General features: G+C 53.9%; 1 protein-coding gene across 1 annotated transcript in view; it reads left to right on the top strand.

Moving 5' to 3' along the window:
- Positions 1 to 22,925, top strand: part of OBSCN (obscurin, cytoskeletal calmodulin and titin-interacting RhoGEF) — a gene marked incomplete at both ends in the record, with an annotated part of 160,537 nt that overhangs the window by 59,905 nt on the left and 77,707 nt on the right. The window contains 20 exon segments of the mRNA XM_079773281.1: positions 826 to 1,101; positions 3,547 to 3,822; positions 9,628 to 9,903; positions 12,355 to 12,630; positions 13,812 to 14,090; positions 14,271 to 14,537; positions 14,689 to 14,958; positions 15,816 to 16,082; positions 16,393 to 16,659; positions 16,855 to 16,967; positions 17,057 to 17,210; positions 17,636 to 17,740; positions 18,375 to 18,641; positions 18,878 to 19,147; positions 19,258 to 19,524; positions 19,610 to 19,876; positions 19,975 to 20,241; positions 21,114 to 21,386; positions 21,979 to 22,245; positions 22,472 to 22,738. Of these exon segments, the coding sequence (XP_079629407.1) occupies positions 826 to 1,101; positions 3,547 to 3,822; positions 9,628 to 9,903; positions 12,355 to 12,630; positions 13,812 to 14,090; positions 14,271 to 14,537; positions 14,689 to 14,958; positions 15,816 to 16,082; positions 16,393 to 16,659; positions 16,855 to 16,967; positions 17,057 to 17,210; positions 17,636 to 17,740; positions 18,375 to 18,641; positions 18,878 to 19,147; positions 19,258 to 19,524; positions 19,610 to 19,876; positions 19,975 to 20,241; positions 21,114 to 21,386; positions 21,979 to 22,245; positions 22,472 to 22,738 (4,971 nt within the window).

Here is a 22,925-nt window from a genome sequence, read left to right as displayed (position 1 = left end):
TACCCGTGCACAAATTTTGTGCACTGGGACTCTAGTTATAAATAAAATGGTTCATCCTTTTTGTGATAAATGATACTGAAAGAAAACCAGCTAATCACACTAAGTGACACTTCAAAGCTTTGCCTGTGAGAACAGGAATCAGGCAAGGGTGCTCACAGTCACCACTTTGGTCAGCAGGAAAGTAGGAAATAAAGTAAAACATATAGAAGTGTAGAAAACTGCAGTGAAATTCAGATAATATGATTTACACAAAAAATACATTTATCAGACTTAGTGGGAGGGGGAGAAATATTATGGTGCCCAAAATACGCATGAACAGACACACCACAGAAGAGCAAACAGTAAAGACTGAAAACATAGCCAAGGTCCACCACTTTGTGAGTCATCCAAACCATGGAAGAGACAGGCTCAGGAGGCACAGCTCAGTCCCCTAGGAATCCAGCAGGTGACACACGGAAGGCAGGTGGAGGTGGAGCCCAGGACCTGTCCCTGGCTGGGTGGGAATGCTCCCTGCACATCCAGGAAAGACTTGGTCACCTGAGGAGGGTGTGTACACACCTAATGGCCTGACATCCCTCTGCTAGAGGGTGTGTGGTTTGGAGAAGTCCTTCATGGAGTACCCAGCAGGGACTGTCCCCTGGGCAGTGGTCAATGTGCAGATGAATGAGCTACTTGTGCTGAGAAGGTGCTGGGGCTTCTGCAGGTCACACAGAGCCTTGAGGATTTTCCCGTCCTGCCACCTCCCTGCTTAGTCCTTGCGTCCCCAGTGCTGTCCTCCTGATTTAGAAGATATCTTTGACCCTGTGTGTCCCTCCCTGTCCACAGAGCCCACGGTGGTGTTTGCCAAGGAGCAGTCGGCACACAGCGAGGTGAAGGCCATGGCCGGGGCCAGTGCCACGCTGAGCTGCGAGGTGGCCCAGGCCCAGACAGAGGTGACGTGGTACAAGGATGGCAAGAAGCTGAGTGGGAGCTCAAAAGTGCGCATGGAGGCCACGGGCTGCACCCGGCGGCTGGTGCTGCAGCAGGCGGCGAAGGGGGACAGCGGGGAGTACATCTGCGAGGCCGGGGGCCAGAGGGTCACCTTCCATCTGGATGTCCCAGGTCAGTTCTTCGGTGGCACTAACTTAGCTTTGTGTGTAGGTAATGACTACAGCCGGACACACCCTGGTGCTCTTTCCACTGGACCTCACCTCTTTAGCCTTCTATCCTCCATCTCCCATATTATCCTAGTGGTGGGGCCAGACCAGGCTGGGTGGGCAGAGGGTGAGCAGAGGGAGAGATGATCCTGTACAAGCAGAGTGCTGCTCAGGTTTTGCTCAGTCATGGTTCCCAGCACGTGCCAGAGCCTTCTGGGTGCTCCTCACCAGCCGGGACTCAGGCTCTGCCTTTCACGTGGAGTCTGAGATAGACCAGACGTCTCTTACCTGTGCCATGTGAATTTCCTACTCCCCACGTCCTGGTAGCTCCCAGATGCCCAAACCCAGCAACACGGGCAGAGACACGTTTGAATTTCCTTACAACAGAATATGGGGAAGTTCCTGCCACCCAGTCTTACTTGCATCCATCTCAAGACTGAACAGTGTGTTCGCAAATTGTAGTTTTTTAGGGCACTCACTTCCTTGCATGTGGATGTAGAAGTTACTGGATCTAGATTCATGATTTCTTGCAAGGTCTGTGCAAAGGTAAAGAAGGAGCAGAGTACTGCCGAGTGTGCAGGGGACTTGCAAATGTGAGGTCTTGTATTCTCTTCCTAAAGTACATCTTGGTTTCTTTTTGTGTCCTGTGTCAGAACCCCCTGGGAGTCTGATGTATAGATTTAGACATGGAGAGGAATAAGGAGCTTCTCCCACACTGCGCACATTGTTGAAGACAAGGAACTATAGCGATAGCCCTTGACTATTTTTTCAGTATTTATGTGATAATATTTCCTCAGTAATCTTGGGTATTTATCCCTGTCTGCTTTGTTCACAGAGATGTCTGTGAACTAACTGTGTTTTCATTTTTTAGGAGGTTTTAACCTGAAATTGATTTCTAGGTGCCTCTACATATCAGTTTTGTGTTATGTCTGTGTACAATAGCTTGTTGGTTTGTATAGATATAAAAAAAATTCACTATACATTTTTAATTGTTACTTTAGGAGAATATGACAAAGTATTTTGTAGGCGTAAATATGAAAAGATTTGACAAATTGACCAAATTATTAGAACACTATATGAAAAGTGGCATAAGATTTTGACAGCTCAAGTAGTCCTACAACCGTTTCAATAAATGGAACCACAATAAAAAGAAGTTCTTATTGGTGAAGATGACACCCCAGTGGCTCAACTGGAAAATTATAGGAACTATTCTGTAAGAACATTATTGCATGTTCATGGAGATCCTTGTAGAGATTGAGGAGGAGTTACAGTCTCTGGCTTATTACCTGGCACCAGCATGACCTCTATCAGCAACATCTGATTGATAGGGAGAGTTCAAAGTAAGGGCCAATCCATTGTGGAGGCCCAGGCCCAAATATGAATCTAAGTGGTATCAAAATGGATCAGCAATGTATTAACAGCACGGTGCAGTATAAGGAAAGTCACGGCCCAGCTGTGTGAGCACCACAAAGGTCAGCAAATCAACCTCACTCATGACATGAGCAGATTTAAACTAAAATATGAAATGATCGCCTCATCAGTGCAGAGTTGAAGTTTGATAACATTGAATGTCAGAAATCTAGAAAAAATGTTTATCAATATCTATTCATGCCATAGATTCTTAACCAATTATAAATAAAGAGATTCTTCCTTCATCTGATAAATGATACTGAAGGAAAACCAGATAATCACACTAAGTGACACTTGAAGGCTTTGCCTGTGAGATCTGGTACCAGCCAAGGGGGCTCACAGTCACCACTTTTGTCAGCAGGAAATAGAGTAAAACCTATAAAGATGGGAAAAACTGAAGTGAAATTCAGATAATATGATTTATGAACATATACATTATTAGACTTGGTGGGAATGGGGAGAATATTCTGGTGCCTCAGATCCCCATGAACAGACACACCACAGAAGAGCAAACAATAAAGACCGAAAACATAGCCAAGGCCCACCACTTTGTGAGTCATCCACACCATGGAAGAGACAGGCTCAGGAGGCACAGCCCAGTCCCCTAGGAGGCCAGCAGGTGACACACGGAAGGCAGGTGGGAGGTGGAGCTCAGGACCTGTCCCTGGCTGGGTGGGAATGCTCCCTGCACATCCGGGAAAGACTTGGTCACCTGAGGAGGGTGTGTGCACCCCTCATGGCCTGAAGTCCCTCTACTAGAGGGTGTGTGGTCAAGAGATGTCTTTCATGGTGTCCCCAGCAGAGACTGTCCCCTGGGAAGTGGTCAATGTGCAGATGAATGAGCTACTTTTGCTGAGAAGGTGCTGGGGCTTCTGCAGGTCACACAGAATCTTGAGGATTTTCCCGTCCTGCCACCTCCCTGCTTAGTCCTTGCGTCCCCAGTGCTGTCCTCCTGGTTTAGAACATATCTTTGACCCTGTGTGTCCCTCCCTGTCCACAGAGCCCACGGTGGTGTTTGCCAAGGAGCAGTCAGCACACAGCGAGGTGAAGGCCACGGCCGGGGCCAGTGCCACGCTGAGCTGCGAGGTGGCCCAGGCCCAGACGGAGGTGACGTGGTACAAGGATGGCAAGAAGCTGAGTGGGAGCTCGAAAGTGCGTGTGGAGGCGACGGGCTGCACCCGGCGGCTGGTGCTGCAGCAGGCGGCGAAGGGGGACAGCGGGGAGTACATCTGCGAGGCCGGGGGCCAGAGGGTCACCTTCCATCTGGATGTCCCAGGTCAGTTCTTTGGTGGCACTAACTTAGCTTTGTGTGTAGGTAATGACTACAGCCTGACACACCTTGGTCCTTTTCCCGTGGACCTCACCTCTTTAGCCTTGTATCCTCCATCTTCCATATCATCCTGTTACAGAAGACCAGAGAAAAAGCAAGCCATACTTAGAGAAAGGGAGTTACATTTTATTATTCGCAGGCCCAGAGAAAAATGTGTCTTTCAAATTCCAGGCCCCCCAACATAGAGGAAACTTTCATTATTTATACTTTTTCCAGTCCTTTGTCTCCCAAATTTGGAATGAGACTTCTGGGCCTTCTGAGAAAGAAGGCCTGGGTGTTGGGAAGGGGCCATGAGACCATATCACAAGGCCGGGCCTGGTGCCTGCACTGACAACTCTATCTTGGGGCATAGTTTATGGCCTCTCTGGAATAGTTGTAGTCTTATTTTCCTTATTATTTAAGCAAGCAAGCATTTACAGAAGCCAAAATAGCAGGGTTAAAATTTCAAACGGCAGTTTTTATATAAGATGGATGCTTTAATCCCAGTGGTGGGGCCAGACTAGGCTGGGTGGGCAGAGTGTGAGCAGAAGGGAGAGATGATCCTGTACAAGCTGAGTGGTGCTCAGGTTTTGCTCAGTCATGGTTCCCAGCACCTGCCAGAGCCTTCTGGGTGCTCATCACCAGCCGGGATTTGGGCTCTGCCTTTCACGTGGAGTCTGAGGGAGACCAGACATCTCTTACCTGTGTCATGTGAATTTCCTACTCCCCATGTCCTGGTAGCTCCCAGATGCCCGCACCCAGCAACACGGGCAGAGACACGTTTGAATTTCCTTACAACAGAATATGGAGAAGTTCCTGCCCCCTCCAGTCTTACTTGCATCCATCTCAAGACTGAACAGTGTGTTAGCAAATTGTAGCTTTTTAGGGCACTCCCTTGCGTGTGGATGTAGAAGTTACTGGATACTCACTTGTCGCAAAATCTAGATCCATGATTTCTTGCAAGGTCTGTGCAAAAAGTAAAGAAGGAGCAGAGTATTGGCAGGTGTGTGCTGGGGACCTGCACATGTGAGGTCTGGAATTCTCTTCCTAAAGTGCATCTTGGTTTCTTTTTGTGTCCTGTGTCAGAATCCCCTGGGAGTCTGATGTACAGATTTAGACATGGAGAGGAATAAAGATCTTCTCCCACACTGCACGCATTGTTGAAGACAAGGAACTATAGTGATAGCCCTTGACCGTCAGTATTTATGTCATAGTATTTCGTAACGACTCGTGTATTTATCCCTGTCTGCTTTGTTCACAGAGATGTCTGTGAACTGTGTTTTCATTTTGTTAGGAGAGTTTTAACCTCAAATTGACTTCTTGGTGCCTCTACATAACAGTTATATCTGTGTACAATAGCTTGTGGGTGTGTATAGATACAAAAAACAATCTACTATACATTTTTTTAAATTTCTTTATTGATTAAGGTATCACATAATTGTCCTCATCCCCCCATTCCCATCCAAAACCCCTCCCCACATATGTCCCCACCCCCCTGTTGTCCGTGACTACTGGTTAGGCTTATATGCATGCATACAAGTCCTTTGGTTGATCTCTCCCCCTTCCCCTCACCCTCCTCTACCTTCCCTTTGAGGTTTGACAGTCTGATCGATGCTTCCCTGTCTCTGGGTCTGTTTTTGTTTATCAGTTTATGTTGTTCATTATTTTACTATACATTTTTAATTGTTACTTTAGGAGAATATGACAAATGATTTTGTGGGAGTAAACATGAAAAGTTTTAAGAAATTGACCAAATTATTAGAAAACTATATGACAATTGACATAAGATTTTGACAGCTTAAATAATCCTATACCCTTTTCAATAAATGGAACCACAATAAAAAAAAAGTTCTTATAGGTGAAGATGGCACCCCAGTGGCTCCACTGGAATATTATATGAACTATTCAGTAAGGAAATTATTGCATGTTCCTGGAGATCCTTCTAGAGCTTGAGAAGGAGTTACAGTCTCTGGCTTATTACGTGACACCAGCATGACCTCTATCACCAACATCTGATATGGAGAGTTCAAATTAAGGGCCAATCCATTGTGGAGATCAAGGCCAAAATCTGAAGCTAAGCAGCATCAAAATGTATGGGCAATGTATTAAGAGGACAATGCACTATAAAGAAAATCACGGCCCAGCTGTGTGAGCACAACAAAGTTCAGCAAATCAACATTACTCATGATGTGAGCAGATTGAAACTGAAATAGGAAGCGATCGTCTCATCAGTGCAGAGTTGAATTTTGATAACATTTAGTGTCACAAATCTAGAAGAAATGTTTATTAAAATTTATTCATGTAGGAAGAACTGAAACCTCTCCTCCTCAGACTATTCCAAAAAATTCAAGAGGAAGGAACACTTTCAAGCTCATTCTATGAAGCCAGCATCACCCTAATACCAAAACCAGATAAAGACAACACAATGAAAGAGAATTACAGGCCAATATCCCTCATGAACATAGATGCCAAAATCCTCTACAAAATTCTAGCAAATCAGATCCAGCAGTATATCAGAAAGATCATATACCATGACCAAGTAGGATTTATACTGGGGATGCAAGGATGGTACAATATCTGCAAATTAATAAACGTGATACATCACATAAACCAATTGAGAGATAAAAATCACATAGTCATATCAATTGATGCAGAAAAAGCATTTGACAAAATCCAACACCCTTTCTTGATAAAAACTCTCAGCAAGGTGGGAATAGAAGGATCATACCTCAACATAATAAAAGCCATATATGACAAACCCACAGCCAACATCATACTCAATGGGCAAAAACTAAAACGATTTCCCCTAAGAACAGGAACAAGACAGGGATGCCCACTCTCACCACTCCTGTTCGACATAGTAATGGAAGTACTATCCATTGCAATTAGACAAGAAGAAGAAATAAAAGGCATCCAAATTGGAAAAGAAGAAGTAAAACTGTCCTTATTGGCAGATGACATGAGACTGTACATAGAAAACCCTAAAGACTCCATCAAAAAATTATTAGACTTAATAAATGAATTCAGCAATGTAGCAGGATACAAAATTAATGCCAAGAAATCTATGGCATTTCTTTACACCAATAGAGAACTTACAGAAAGAGAGACTAAAAAAGCAATCCCGTTTACCATCGCACCAAAAAAATTAAGATACCTAGGAATAAACTTAACTAAGGAGATAAAAGACCTTTATGCGAAAAACTACAGGATACTGAAAAAAGAGATAGAGGAAGACATATGGAAGATAGATGGAAGAACATACCGTATTCATTGATTGGTAGAATCAACATCATTAAAATGTCCATACTACCCAAAGCAATTTATAGATTCAATGCAATCCCCATTAAAATACCAACGGCATATTTCACAGACCTAGAAAGAACTCTCCAAAAATTCATCTGGAATAAAAAAAGATCCCGAATAGCCACAGCAATCCTGAGAAAGAAGAACAAAGTAGGTGGGATCTCAATACCAGATATCAAGCTTTATTGCAAAGCCACTGTTATCAAAACAGCCTGGTACTGGCGCAAGAACAGACATATAGATCAATGGAATAGAATAGAGAACCCAGAAATTGACCCAAACCACTATTCTCAATTAATATTTGACAAAGGAGGCATGAACATACAATGGAGACAAGACAGATTTTTTAGTAAATTGTGTTGGGGAAATTGGACAGATACATGCAAAAAAAAAAAAAAAAAAGAACTAGACCATCAACTTACACCATACACAAAAATAAACTCAAAATGGATAAAAGACTTAAACATGAGATGGGAAACCATAAAAATAGTAGAGGAATCCACAGGTAGCAAAATCTCAGACATATGCTGAAGCAATTTCTTCACTGATACTGCTCCTAGGGCAATGGAAACTAAAGAGAAAATAAACAGATCAAAATAAAGAGCTTTTGCACAGCAAAAGAAAACATCAACAAAACAACAAGAAAACCCACTACATGGGAGAACATATTCGCCAATGTTATCACAGATAAGGGTTTAATCTCCAGCATTTACAGGGAACTCATACAACCTAACAAAAGGAAGATAACCCAGTCACAAAATGGGCAACGGACCTATATAGATACTTTTCAAAAGAAGACAGAAGGAAGGCCAAGAGACATATGAAAGCATGCTCAAAGTCACTAATCATCCGAGAGATGCAAATCAAAACGACAATGCCGTACCATCTCACACTTGTCAGAATGGCTATCATCAACAAATCAACAAATGACAAGTGCTGGTGAGGATGCAAAGAAAAAGGAACCCTCGTGCACTGCTGGTGGGAATGCAGACTGGTGCAGCCACTGTGGAAAACAGTATGAAATTCCCTCAAAAAACTAAAAATGGAACTGCCATTTGACCCAGTTATCCCACTTCTAGGAATATACCCCAAGAAAACAGAAACACCAATCAGAAAGGATATATGCACCCCTATGCTCATAGCAGCACAATTCACCATAGCTAAGATTTGGAAAGTGCCCATCAATAGATGAGTGGATTAAAAAACCACGGTACATCTACACAATGGAATACTATGCTGCAGTAAAAAAAGAACTCTTACCATTCCCAACAACATGGATGGACCTGGAGAGCATTATGCTAAGTGAAATAAGCCAGTCAGAGAAAGATAAATATCACATGATCTCACTCATTTATGGAATATAATGAACAACATAAACTGATGAACAAAATCAGATCCAGAGACAGAGACACATCAATCAGACCATCAAACCTCAGAGGGAAGGTAGGGGAGGAGGGGGGTAAGGGGGAGAGATCAACCAAAGGACTTGTATGCATGCATATAAGCCTAACCAAATGGACACAGACAACAGGGGGGTGAGGGCATGAGTGGGAGGGATGGGGAGGGGTAAATGGGGAATAAGGACACATATGTAAGTCTTAATCACTAAAGAAATTATAAAAAATAAAATATTGGAGCAGTTTTTTAAAAAAACTTATTCATGGAATAGATTCTTAACCGATTATAAATAAAAGTTCTTTCTTCATCTGATAAATGATACTGAAGGAAAATCAGCTAATGACACTAAGTGACAGTTGAAAACTTTTCCTGTGAGAGCAGGGACCAGACAAGGGAGCTCACAGTCACCATTTTATTCAGCAGGAAAGTAAGAAATAAAGTAAAATATATAAAGATGTTAAAAACTGAAGTGCAATTCAGATACTATGATTTACACAAAAAAATATATTATGAGACTTGGTGGGAGTGGGGAGAAATATTCTGGTGCCCCAAATCCCAATAACAGACACACCACAGAAGAGCAATCAGTAAAGACCGAAAACATAGCCAAGGCCCACCACTTTGTGAGTCATCCACACCATGGAAGAGACAGGCTCAGGAGGCACAGCTCAGTCCCCTAGGAGGCCAGCAGGTGACACACGGAAGGCAGGTGGGAGGTGGAGCCCAGGACCCGTCCCTGGCTGGGTGGGAATGCTCCCTGCACATCTGGGAAAGACTTGGTCACCTGGGGAGGGTGTGTGCACCCCTCATGGCCTGAAGTCCCTCTGCTAGAGGGTGTGTGCTCCAGAGAAGTTCTTCCCAGTGTCCACAGCAGGGACTGCCCCTTGGGCAGTGGTCAATGTGCAGATGAATGAGCTACTTGTGCTGAGAAGGTGCTGGGGCTTCTGCAGGTCACACAGAGCCGTGTGGGTTATCCTGTCCTGCCACCTCCCTCCTTAGTCCTTCTGACCCAGTGCTGTCCTCCTGATTCAGAAGATATCTTTGACCTTGTGTGTCCCTTCCTGTCTCCAGAGCCCACAGTGGTGTTTGCCAAGGAGCAGTCAGCACACAGCGAGGTGAAGGCCACGGCCGGGGCCAGTGCCACGCTGAGCTGCGAGGTGGCCCAGGCCCAGACAGAGGTGACATGGTACAAGGATGGCAAGAAGCTGAGTGGGAGCTCGAAAGTGCGCGTGGAGGCCACGGGCTGCACCCGGCGGCTGGTGCTGCAACAGGCCGCGAAGGGGGACAGCGGGGAGTACATCTGCGAGGCCGGGGGCCAGAGGGTCACCTTCCGTCTGGATGTCCCAGGTCAGTTCTTTGGTGGCACTAACTTGGCCTTGTGTGTAGGTAATGACTACAGCCGACACACCCTGGTCCTTTTCCCGTGGACCTCACCTCTTTAGCCTTCTATCCTCCATCTCCCATATCATCCCAGTGGTGGGGCCAGACAATGGTAGGTGGGCAGAGTGTGAGCAGAAGGGAGAGGTGTTTGAGTACCAGTTGAGTGCTGCTCAGGTTTTGCTCAGTCATGGTTCCCAGCACCTGCCAGAGCCTTCTGGGTGCTCATCACCAGCCGGGACTCAGGCTCTGCCTCTCATCTGAGGGAGACCAGATGTCTCTTACCTGTGCCATGTGAATTTCCTACTCCCCACGTCCTGGTAGCTCTCAGATGCCCGCACCCAGCAACACGGGCAGAGACACGTTTGAATTTCATTACAACAGAATATGGGGAAGTTCCTGCCCCCCAGTCTTACTTGCATCCATCTCAAGACTAAACAGTGTGTTAGCCAATTGTAGTTTTTTAGGGCACTCCCTTGCGTGTGGATGTAGACGTTACTGGATCCTCACTTGTCGCAAAATCTAGATCCATGATTTATTACAAGGTCTGTGCAAAAAGTAAAGAAGGAGCAGAGGATTGGCAGGTGTGTGCCGGTGACCTGCACATGTGAGGTCTGGAATTCTCTTCCTAAAGTGCATCTTGGTTTCCTTTGTGTCCTGTGTCAGGATCCCCTGGGAGTCTGATGTATAGATTTAGACATGGAGAGGAATAAGGAGCTTCTCCCACACTGCACGCCTTGTTGAAGACAAGGAGCTATAGCGATAGCCCCTGACTGTTGAGTCAGTATTTATGTCCTAGTATTTCCTAACGACTCATGTGTATTTGTCCCTGTCTGCTTTGTTCACAGAGATGTCTGTGAACTAACTGTGTTTTCATTTTGTTAGGAGAGTTTTAACCTCAAATCGAATTCTAGGTGCCTCCACATAACAGTTTGGTGTTATGTCTGTGTACAATAGCTTGTGGGTGTGTATACATACAAAAAAAATACAGTATACATTTTTAATTGTTACTTTAGGAGAATATGACAAATTATTTTGTAGGAGTAAAATGAAAATGTTTGAGAAATTGACCAAATTATTAGAAAACTATATGAAAAGTGACATAAAATTTTGACAGCTCAGATAATCCTACAACCTTTTTAATAAATTGAACAACAACAATAAAAATAAAAGTTCTTATAGGTGAAGATGAAACCCCAGTGGCTCCACAGGAAAATTATATGAACTATTCTGTAAGTAAATTATTGCTTGTTCATGGAGATCCTTCTAGAGTTAGAGAAGGACATAGAGTCCCTGGCTTATTACGTGGCACCAGCATGACATCTATCACCAACATCTGATAGAGAGAGTTCAAAATAAGGGCCAATCCATTGTGGAGACCGAGGCCAAAATCTGAAGCTAAGTACTATAAAAATGAATCGGCAATGTATTAAGAGGACAGTGCACTATAAAGAAAGTCATGGCCCAGCTGTGTGAGCACTACGAAGGTCAGCAAATCAACCTCACTCATGACGTGAGCAGATTGAAACTAAAATATGAAGCGATCGCCTCATCAGTGCGGAGTTGCGTTTTGATAACATTGAATGTCAGAAATCTAGAAGAAATGTTTATCAATATCTCTTCATGTCATAGATTCTTAACCAATTATAAAGAAAACGGATCATCCTTCTTCTGATAAATGATACTGACGGACAACCAGCTAATCACACTGACAGTTGAAAGCTTTGCCTGTGAGAGCAGGGTACAGGCAATGGTGCTCACAGTCACCACTTTGGTCAGCAGGAAATAAAGTAAAACATATAAAAGTGTGAAAAACTGAAGGGAAATTCAGATAATATGATTTACGCAAAAAATACATTATTAGACTTGGTGGGAGTGGGGAGAATATTCTGGTGCCCCAAATCCCAATAACAGACACACCACAGAAGAGCAAACAGTAAAGACCGAAAACATAGCCAAGGCCCACCACTTTGTGAGTCGTCCACACCATGGAAGAGACAGGCTCAGGAGGCACAGCTCAGTCCCCTAGGAGGCCAGCAGGTGACACACGGAAGGCAGGTGGGAGGTGGAGCCGAGGACCTGTCCCTGGCTGGGTGGGAATGCTCCCTGCACATCTGGGAAAGACTTGGTCACCTGGGGAGGGTGTGTGCACCCCTCATGGCCTGAAGTCCCTCTGCTAGAGGGTGTGTGCTCCGGAGAAGTCCTTCACAGTGTCCCCAGCAGAGACCGCCCCCTGGGCAGTGGTCCATGTGCAGATGAATGAGCTACTTGTGCTGAGAAGGTGCTGGGGCTTCTACAGGTCACACAGAGCCTTGAGGGTTTTCCTGTCCTGCCACCTCCCTGCTCAGTCCTTGCGTCCCGAGTGCTGTCCTCCTGATTTAGAAGATATCTTTGATCCTGTGTGTCCCTTCCTGTCCACAGAGCCCACGGTGGTGTTTGCCAAGGAGCAGTCGGCACACAGCGAGGTGAAGGCCATGGCCGGGGCCAGTGCCACGCTGAGTTGCGAGGTGGCCCAGGCCCAGACGGAGGTGACGTGGTACAAGGATGGCAAGAAGCTGAGTGGGAGCTCGAAAGTGCGCGTGGAGGCCACGGGCTGCACCCGGCGGCTGGTGCTGCAGCAGGCGGCGAAGGGGGACAGCGGGGAGTACATCTGCGAGGCCGGGGGCCAGAGGGTCGCCTTCCATCTGGATGTCCCAGGTAGGTCCCACCTGCCTCCCTGGGCAGAGAGGACAAGGACCTGGCCAATCAAGTGACAGGCAATGTCTTGAAAGGCTGTGCAAGGCCTGTTGGTGTGGTTGCACCTGTTCTGGTTTCTGTGACATGCCCTGCCTCAGGCCTCTGTCCTCTACCGATCTGTCGTGACTGAGGACGTAGGCTGAAGACCCTAGTGCAGGGCATTCTGGACATCTTTTGTCCCAGGTTTTTGCTCCTCTTTGCCACCTCCTCACCTTCCCCAGAATGGAACCTGACATGGAGGCTTCTGCAGGCTGCTAAGGGCTGAGGCCTAGAGCAGACAGTTTTCTGTTTTCAGTCCCCCTTTGCAATTATGGAGTCCAGCCTTGCTCTGGGGAACCTCAGCAGCGGGGCCTCTGGCTTTGGATGCCTTTTTCCTCAGTGGAGTTTGGGTCCCTATCTCTGGCCTTGGGTTCCTCACTGTCCAGCAATTGTTATGTCATCCCGGGGATCTAGCCTCTGCTCTGGGGCACATCCTGGGCTGGTCCTGGTCCTGCTGGTGTGCTACCTGTCCCTTACAGCCCCAGCTGATGACAGGGCTTGGGTTTCAGAGTCCTCTGTAGGTGTTTGTCTTGAGCTGGCGGGCACGGCCCCGCCCCCAAGTGTGGCCCCATCGTACAGCCAGCATGCCTTCAGGTGCTCCTCTGGATGGGCTCCTACAGGGACCCTCTTGGGCACCTTGTGAGGCTTTTCCCCTCCCCCTTTGGTGCTGATGTGCACTCCCCCCACATGCTGAGGCACTCAGGCTGTTTCAGCCTCGCAGCCTTTGTCCTGGGCCCAGGCTTTCCTGGAGGGCAGGCATCCATGCCTCTAGGCTCTTGGTTAGACAGAGCGTGTGGCTCCAGGCCCTCGGTCCCCTGCAGGGGACTCCTCTTGTACACTCGTCATGGCCCCTGAGATCCTGGATGGTGGCCATCAGGGCGTGTGGCGCTCTGAGGCGTTCCCTCTTGGGCCTGCTCAGTGGAAGCAGCAGCCAAGGCCTGGGCGAGCAAGGCGTTGCATAGCAGTTGGAGCGTGGGCCAGTCCCACTTCGGGTCTTCTCCCATAGAATGGCCTGAAGGAGGCAGGGACCAGGCCAGGGAAGCAGGGTCCCCACTTTCTTGATGACTAACCCTCCTGCTTCTCCCGCTGCACCCCAGAGCCAGAGCCTGAGCCCCCAGCCCTGGAGAGACCCGACCGCAGGGGGCTTGTGGTGGTCAAAGAACACGAGGACATTGTCCTGACGGCCACGATGGCCGCACCCTCCGTGGCTGCGGTGACGTGGCTCAAGGACGGCGTGGAGATTCGCCGCAGCAAGCGGCACCAGACGGCCAGCCTGGGGGACACGCACACCCTGACGGTGCGCGGTGCGCAGACTCTGGACAGCGCGGTGTACAGCTGCCGCGTGGGCGCCGAGGCGCAGGACTTCCCGGTGCAGGTGGAAGGTCAGCGGTCAGCGCAGTCCTCTGCGAACCCCGCTCCTGCGGGGTCTCTCTGAGGGCGAGCAGGCGGTGTCTTGTCCGGGAGTGGGTGCGGGTGGGGCTCAGGGCGCACGACCCCAAAGCAAAGCACAGCGGGTCTCCAGGGCCCGAGCGCCTCCGGGCTGACGTCCTTCCCCTCCGCAGAGGTGGCCGCCAGGTTCTGCCAGCCCCTGGAGCCGGTGAGCGGGGAGCTGGGCGGCACGGTGACGCTGGCCTGCGAGCTGAGCCCGGCGCAGGCCGAGGTGGTGTGGCGCTGCGGGAGCACGCAGCTGCGGGCGGGCAAGCGCTTCCAGATGGCGGCCGAGGGGCTCCGGCGCTCCCTCACCGTGTCGGGCCTGCGGGCGGAGGATGCGGGCGAGTACGTGTGCGAGAGCCGCGACGACCGCACCAGCGCCAGGCTCTCAGTCCTCGGTACGCGCACAGCGCGCGCTGGCGGGGCGCGGGGCGCGGGGCGGGAGGCTGGGCGCTCCGGCGGCTTCACGGAGAAGGTGCTCTTCCGTGGCGTCCGCAAGTGGGGCCTCGCTCCTCCCACCAACTTCTCAAGCGGCGCTCCTGTCCACAGTCCCCCGCGAGGTCAAGTTCACGTCTGGGCTGAGCGCCATGGTCGCGGAGGAGGGCCAAGAGGCCACCTTCCAGTGCGTGGTGACCCCCAGCGACGCGGCGGTCCTGTGGTTCCGGGACGGCGCCCAGCTGCAGCCCAGCGAGAAGTTCCGCATGTCGCAGAGCGGCGCCAGCCACAGCCTGACCATCTCGGGTCTGGTCCTGGAGGACGCCGGCCAGATCACCGCGGAGGCTGAGGGGGTCACATCCTCGGCTGCCCTCCGCGTCCGAGGTGCGGGGGAGTGTGGGCCTCACGGGGGGGGGGGGGGGGGGGGGGCTGGCATCCTGCTCCTCTGGCTGGTCTCAGGGACCACGGGGTTTGCTGGTTGCAGAGAGAAGCCTGGGGTGGGACGGAGGGCTGGCACCTCCTCTGGAAGAGGAAGCTGCTGCACTGTGCCCTGGTCCGGGAACGGATCCACACCGGCCCCGTCGGTGGTGAGATGGGAGGGAGTGGGGTTGGCAGCCAGTGCAAGCTGAGGCAGGAGGGCAGGACGCATTTTGCTCGATGAAGCCAGCGTGTCAGTGAGAGCCAGCCTTCACCTGAGGATAAGTGGGAGCCATCGCAGGTCTTGAATAAGAGTAATGTGGGCAGATTCACTTTCTGGGGGGGTCATGGTACCGTGTGGGACTGGGAGGTCCACTCCAGCGTGTTTCTCTCCCTTAACGTTCGGGCTCCCAGGGCTCCAATGGAATGGAGATGCTAATTCTACTGGTCTGGGGCGCGGGGTGTGTGTGTGTGTGTGTGTGTGTGTGTGGCTCAGAGCCCACCTGTCTCACCAGCTCCGCGCCCTGAGGCTACTGGTCACCACACGTAGGAGCTCCAGGCACTGGGGCCTGGCAGGGTTGTTCAGAGCAGGGGAGCAGAGGTGGGAGGGGGTTGGGAAAGGAGAGGCCTCCTTAGTGTTCATTCCCTCCCATGACAATATACCGTGCACGTGTGCAGCTGGGCCCTGAGTACTGCTAAAACCTTGCCTGGCTTGGCGTCAGAATGTAGGGGGCCCTGCTCTGCCGCTGGGGGCTGGGTTGGACAGGGGCCCTCTGTGTTCCTGAGTGGCAGTGGCTGCATGACTGCCCTTTCCCTGACCCCAGAGGCTCCCGTGCTGTTCAAGAAGAAGCTGGAGCCACAGACAGTGGAGGAGTGGGGCTCAGTGACCCTGGCGGTAGAGCTGACCAGGCCTTGGCCGGATGTCAAGTGGACGCGCAATGCCATGGCCCTATCCCCAAGCGAGAACGTGGCAATCTACGCGGAGGGCGCGAGTCACCGCTTGGTCCTCCGCAGTGTGGGCTTTGCTGACCGCGGCTTCTATGGCTGTGAGACGCCAGATGACAAGACACAGGCCAAGCTCACAGTACAAAGTGAGCTACAGGGCAGCTGGGTCTGGGGTCTGGCACCCAGGAGAGGGGAGGGAGGGGGGAAGGGATGGAGAGGAAGGAGTTTCCCACTGGGGACCTGGCCCTGGGAAGGGGATGGAAAGGGATGGTCAGCGGGGGGAGGGGTCGTATGGCTGGGGATGAAGTGGGCCTCCCAGGGAGGGCAATTCTCCTCCTGTGGGTGGGAGTGGCCCTCCCCCTCCAGGGCAACACGCTGAGCTGAGGCCCCTGGGAAGGCCAGAGGGAGGGCAGGGTCTCGGTGCAGCGGCACACCCTTCCCTCCTCTGCTCCGCAGTGCGCCAGGTCCAGCTCCTGCGGGGCCTGCACGTGGTGGAGGTGCAAGAGCAGGGCTCCACCACCATGGAGGTGGAGCTGTCCCATGCCGGCGTAGAGGGCAGCTGGACACGGGACGGTCTTCGGCTACAGCCAGGGCCCACGTGCCAACTGGCAGTGCAAGGCCCCGTTCACACCCTCACGCTGTCTGAGCTGCGGCCACAGGACGGTGGTCTCATTGCCTTCAAGGCTGAGGGCGTGCACACATCCGCGCGGCTGGTGGTAACTGGTGCGTGGGGGGTGGGGCGAGACCCACTCGAGACTGCATGGTCCCTGTCTCGGAGGGGAGGCAGGTGGGGGTGGGGCGTGGAATCCTGGGGGGGGGGGGAGGGCATTCATTCCTAGAACCAGCTGAGTGATTTGGTCCAGCTCAGCCCCCCTCCACCGCTCCACCTGCCTCTCTCATCTCCTTCTGCCTCCCCAGAGCTGCCTGTGAGGTTCAGCCGCCCACTGCAGGACGTGGTGGCCACAGAGAAAGAGAAAGTGACCCTGGAGTGTGAGCTGTCACGCCCCAATGTGGACGTGCGCTGGCTGAAGGTGCCTCTGTCCCTGGACTCTTCTGCTCCATCCTACTCCTCACCACGAGGGGCATCCCCAGCACCTGACCTGGTTTTGTGCTCCCACAGGATGGCGTGGAGCTGCAGGTTGGCAAGGCAGTGGGTATGGCAGCCAAGGGCGCCTGCCGGACTCTCATCATTTACCAGTGTGCCTTTGGGGACCAGGGCGTGTACGTGTGTGACGCCCATGAGGCTCAGACCTCGGCATCCCTGAAGGTGCAAGGTGAGGACTGGGCAGAGGGAGGTCAGGGCCAGGGGCAGGACCTCCTAACCCCCCGTGTCCCCCATTGAGGTGCTTGGCCCTCTGACCCCAACCCCCTGGTACTCAGCAAGCTGCGGATGGGGGAGGGGGCAGGCAGCGCTGTGCTGCAGTGTGGCAGGGCCTCCCTCGCTGCTCCAGGACGCAACATCCAGATCCTGAGACCCCTGGAGGACGTGGAGGTGATGGAGAAGGAGAGCGCCACCTTCTCCTGTGAGGTCTCCCATGATGACGTGTCTGCTCAGTGGTTCCGCGAGGGCAGTAAGCTTCGGTCCAGTGACAACGTGCGCATGCGCCAGGAAGGTGTGACAACTAGGGCGGTGGCTGTGGGAGGGCCTCTTCCCATCCCCCACGCTCCTCCCCCAGTGCTGAGTGGTCCGTGTTCCCAGGAAGGACACACACGCTCATCTACCGGAGGGTCCTGGTGGAAGAAGCAGGAGAAATCCGATTTGTAGCCGAAAATGCAGAATCTCGAGCCCAGCTCCGAGTGAGAGGTGAGGGGGACCCAAGGGAGGACGTGGGCTGGACACCAAGTGAGAACATAGTTGGGTGCACAGTGAACGTCTCCAGGTCCCTGTTGGAACCCGAGCTCTGCGGGACTCCATCAGGCACGGCCTGGCCTGCTTCACTCCGTTGCTGTCGTCCCAGCTGTTCCAGCTGTCCCGACACAGGCCTGGGGTGCTCCAGCCCCTCCCAGGACAGGATGGGGTGACCCAGGAGGAGGCAAAGAGGGTGTTGCCTCCACTGCAGGCGGACAGGGGTCTGAGCAGGCAGCCCTTCTTGTTTAAAATGGAGATATCAGCGAGTTCTTCCTCCTGGGACTGCAGCAGGTGCTGGAGAGTGAGGCCCGGGTGGCCTTGATGACAGGAGAGGGTGGCGGCCAGGCCTGAGGGAGGGAGGGATAGTCTGTGGACGGGTAAGGTGATCACACAGGGGCATTGATGCCCAGGCGAGGGCAAGGGGGGCAGCATGAGGGGCACGGCAAGAGGTGGGAAGGGTGGAAGGTAGGTGTGGGTGCACCTACTTTCTTCAAGGTCAATTGTACGGAAGGGGTCAGACCTGAGGGGACACCCGATTTAGCCTGGCTGGTTGGGGGCACCCACCTGTCCCCTCCCTGCTCGCCCACAGAGCTGCCAGTGTCCATTCTGCGCCCCCTGCGGGACAAGATCGCCATGGAGAAGCACCGCGGTGTACTTGAGTGCCAGGTGTCGCGGGCCAGTGCCCAGGTGCGGTGGTTCAAGGGCGGCGTGGAGCTGCGGGCCGGGCCCAAGTACGAGATGGTCAGCGATGGCCTCTACCGCAAGCTGGTCATCCGTGACGTGCAGCCTGAGGATGAGGACACCTATACCTGCGATGCTGGCGACGTGAAGACCTCTGCCCAGTTCTTTGTGGAAGGTGTGGGCAGGGCTGTGGGCAGCTGCCCTCTGTGCCCGGGCGTGGGCTGCGGCCTCTATCATTGGCCCTGATACCTGGAGGCAGCCGGGTCTGAGAAGGGCCTGACTGGGGGGCATGGCGGGGGGCGGGGGGGGGGGGATGTGAGCACGGTGTGTTAGGTGGGAGGGTTTGTTCCCAGGAAGGAACACAGGAGGGGGCGGTCCTCCTGCAGACTCGGTGCTGCCTCTCGCCCACAGAGCAATCCATCACCATCGTGCGGGGCCTGCAGGACGTGACGGTGATGGAGCCCGCCCCCGCCTGGTTCGAGTGTGAGACCTCCATTCCCTCTGTTCGGCCGCCCAAGTGGCTGCTGGGGAAGACGCCGTTGCAGGCCGGGAAGGACGTGGGTATAGAGCAGGAAGGCACAGTGCACCGGCTGGCGCTGCGGCGCACCTGCTCCACCATGACGGGGCCCGTGCACTTCACCATCGGCAAGTCGCGCACCACCGCCCAGCTGGTTGTCTCAGGTGGGCGCTCGGCCCGCGGGCGAAGGAGGGGCCCCTAGCGGGTGGCAGCGCCCCGGGCTCCGCTGGCCCGGCCCACCCGCAGCGCTGCGCTCTCTCCTCCCCCCGCACAGACATCCCCGTGGTGCTTACGAGGCCGCTGGAGCCGAAGGCGGGCCGTGAACTGCAGTCAGTGGTCCTGTCCTGCGACTTCAAGCCGCCCCCCAAGGCTGTGCAGTGGTACAAGGAAGACACGCCCTTGGCGCCCTCGGACAAGTTCAGAATGCGCCTGGAGGGCCACATGGCGGAGCTGCGCGTGCTGCGGCTCACGCCCGCCGACGCCGGCGTCTACCGGTGCCAGGCCGGCAGTGCCCAGACCTGCGCCCAGGTCACCGTGGAAGGTGCGCGGCGGGGGGGTGCAGGGCCGCCCTTAGGGGCTCCGGGGGCGGCGGTGCCGGACGCTAAGCCTCCGTGTGCTCTCGGCAGCGCGGGAGGTGACGGTGACGAAGCCGCTGGAGGACGCGGAGGCCACGGAGGAGGGCCGCGCTTGCTTCTCGTGCGAGCTTTCCCACGAGGACGAAGAGGTGGAGTGGTCGCTCAACGGGACGCCCCTCTACAACGACAGCTTCCACGAAATCACCCACGAGGGCCGCCGCCACACGCTGGTGCTGAAGCGGGTCAGGCGGGGGGACGCGGGCACCGTGCGCCTCTCTTCCCCCAAGGTGACGGCCACTGCCCGCCTGGAGGTCAGAGGTGAGGCGGCCTGCGGGGGTCTGTGGGAGTCCCCCCCAGGGGTCTCCGCTGGTGAGGTGGCGGCTCCTTCGCTCACCTCCTTACACCTCGTCCTGCAGCGAAGCCAGCGGTGTTCCTGAAGGCGCTGGACGACGTGTCCGCGGTGGAGCAGAGCACCCTGACCCTGCAGTGCGAGGTCTCCGACCCCCAGGCGGCTGTGGTGTGGCGCAAGGACGGAGTGGAGCTGGGCCCCAGCGACAAGTACGACTTCCTGCACACGGCGGGCACGCGTGGGCTGGTGGTCCACGACCTGAGCCTGGACGACGCGGGCCTGTACACCTGCCACCTGGGCACTGAGGAGACCGGCGCGCACGTCAGTGTGCACGGTGCGTGGGGCGTGGCCGAGCAGCGGGGTGTGGCCGAGCGGGGGGAGTGGCCACATACTGAGGCCCCGCCCACTCAAGCCCAGGCTGTTCCACTGAGCCAGGAGAGGTCAGGCAGGCTCAGAACCGGCTTGACGTGATCCTTAGGAGGCCCAGATGCAGGCAGGTTAGCGGGGACGACAGCAACGGAGTGAAGCGTGGGAGACGGGCCAGGCCGTGCCTGATGGAGTCCCGCAGAGCTCGGGTTCCAACAGGGACCTGGAGACGTTCACTGTGCACCAGGGGATGTGTGTGGGCAGGTGTGAAGCCTGTCACTGGAGCCCCTTGGAGGTGGGAAGCGGGAGAGGCCAGGGTGTCAGGCGGGAATGCCCTGGAACTTGTTCCCCAACCAGGTGGTCGCTATCTTGGCTCAGCTCCAGTAGTCTTGTTTCCCTTCCACGTGCACGACAGGCCTGTTCTCCGTGACCCCGTGGGGGGTGCCTGACATCTGGTGGGTTTTGAGATGAGACAGAAAGGGGGGAGGGTGGTGCAGTGGGTTTGTCCCAGAGCTAGACGGCTCCTTCACTCGGGGCACCTGTCCTTTCTCTTCCAGAGCACGTGAGCTACTGAAAACCCATGCTTTGTTCTCTGCCCCTTGTTCTGTGGCAGGGAGGCGGTGCCCTGGTCAGAACTCACAGCTATTGGCCATCCAAACACCAGGGTGTGGCCAGCTGGGGGCCAAGGGGGCACTGGCTGAGGGGCAGCAGGTCTCTCCGAGTGGGCTGGGGAGGGGGTGGGTATTTGAGCCTCTGGAACATTATGGGGCTCGATGCTGGTCTTGAGGGGCAGGCATCTGGGGCCTGGCCAGAGTGACCGCTGCCTCCCATGGTTCACAGACCTGCACGTGGGCATCACCAAGCGGCTGAAGAACGTGGAGGTGCTCGAGGGTGAGAGCTGCAACTTTGAGTGCATCCTGTCCCATGAGGACACAGGTGACACTGCCACATGGACAGTCGGCGGGAAGACATTGGGCAGCTCAGGCCGCTTCCGGGCCACTCGCCAGGGCCGCAAGTACATCCTGGCTGTGCGAGAGGCGCTGCTGAGCGACACCGGGGAGGTGGTCTTCTCTGTGCGCGGCCTCACCTCCAAGGCCTCGCTCCTCGTCAGAGGTGGGCACCACGCACCCAAGCAGATGGGCCATTCTCCCCAGGCAACCTGCAGTGGGAGCCTTCGGCTGGGCAGCTTTCGTGTGTGTGTGTGTGGGGGCTTCTGGGGACTATCTCCCTCAGCCACTGGTGGGGGCCCAGAGCTCCGGTCGGGATGCGGGGTTTCTGGTCATCTAGGGGCAGGAGCAGGGCTTCTGGTCTGGCATCCGTGATCCGACTGCTGTGGTAGCTCCAGGGAACATGGTCACCAAGCCAGTGAAACCACTGAGCTCGTGCTCCCAGCATAAACACTGGCGCAGATCGGTGAAGCTTGGTTCACAGCTGGCACCAGCCATGGCTACGCGGTGTCACGGGCTCTGAACAATGCCGAGAGCATCTGTGCTCTCATATCTCCCCCTCAGAGGTGCCTCCCTTGTCACAGGGGGGACTCCTGGCATTCCAAGGCTCCGAGGCTCCTGGGTTTGATGTCCTAGAATTTCAGGCTGTTCGTCTGCGGGCTTGGCCTCCAGAGCCTGAAGGTTTCCAAGCACCGGCCCTGCCATCGCCTCTGGTGTGGCCGTGGCCGTGCCTCACGGGCTGCCTCTTATTCCTTCAGAAAGGCCGGCGGACATCACGAAGCCATTGGAAGACCAGCGGGCCGTGGCGGGGGCGGATGCGATACTGAGCTGTGAGCTGTCACGGGTGGACGCCCCAATGCGCTGGCTGAAGGACGGGAAAGTCATTCGCAAGAGTCAGAAGTATGACCTGCTCAGCGAGGGCACGCGGGCCGTGCTGGTAGTCCACGCGGCCTCGCTCAAAGATTCCGGAGAATACACGTGTGAGACAGAGGTTTCCAAGAGCACAGCCAGACTCTGTGTGGAAGGTAACCCCGCAAGAAACTCTGAGGCAGCGCCCATGGCCTCTCTCCCTCCGTGTGTCATGGGGCCACGCCCTCAGGGCCTCCACTGTGCTGTCCAACGTGGAAAGGGAAGGGGCTCAGCCAGTCCCTGAGGTTGCATGGGCAGGCCAGGGGAAGAACTGCCCATGTCCTGAGGGGCATTGTGGGGTCTGTAGGCCTCACCCCCACCCCTTCTTATCTCTGCACCCAGAAAAGCCAAACCGGTTCACAGAGGAGCTGGCTGACCTGCAGGTGGAGGAAAAAGGCGTGGCTGTGTTCGCCTGCAAGACAGAGCGCCCTGCAGCCACGGTGACCTGGAGAAAGGGCCTCTCTGAGCTGCGTGCCTCGGGGAAGCATGCACCCAGCCAGGAGGGCGTGACCTTGAGGCTCACCATCAGCGCCCTGGAAAAGGCAGACAGTGACACGTACTCCTGCGACATTGGCCAGGCAAGGTCCCAGGCACGGCTCGTGGTGCAAGGTGAGGCTGGCGCATTGCACGGATTTCACGACCTGTGATGTGGCCGGTGCGAGCCTTGTGTGAAACTGCCTCCGAGGCCTGGACCAGCCCAGCCTTGGTTTCCCCGTCTCCGGGAGGGGTTGCCTTGGGTGGCTCATCTCTGTGGCCTCCCAGTTGGACCTTGTGCGAATGAGTCAGCAGTCCTCAT

The sequence above is a fragment of the Cnephaeus nilssonii genome (genome assembly GCF_951640355.1).
Source record: "Cnephaeus nilssonii genome assembly, chromosome: 5".
Lineage (NCBI taxonomy): Eukaryota > Metazoa > Chordata > Mammalia > Chiroptera > Vespertilionidae > Cnephaeus > Cnephaeus nilssonii.
The sequence above is the reverse complement of the archived record's forward strand: the minus strand, read 5'-3'. Positions and strand labels throughout refer to the sequence as shown.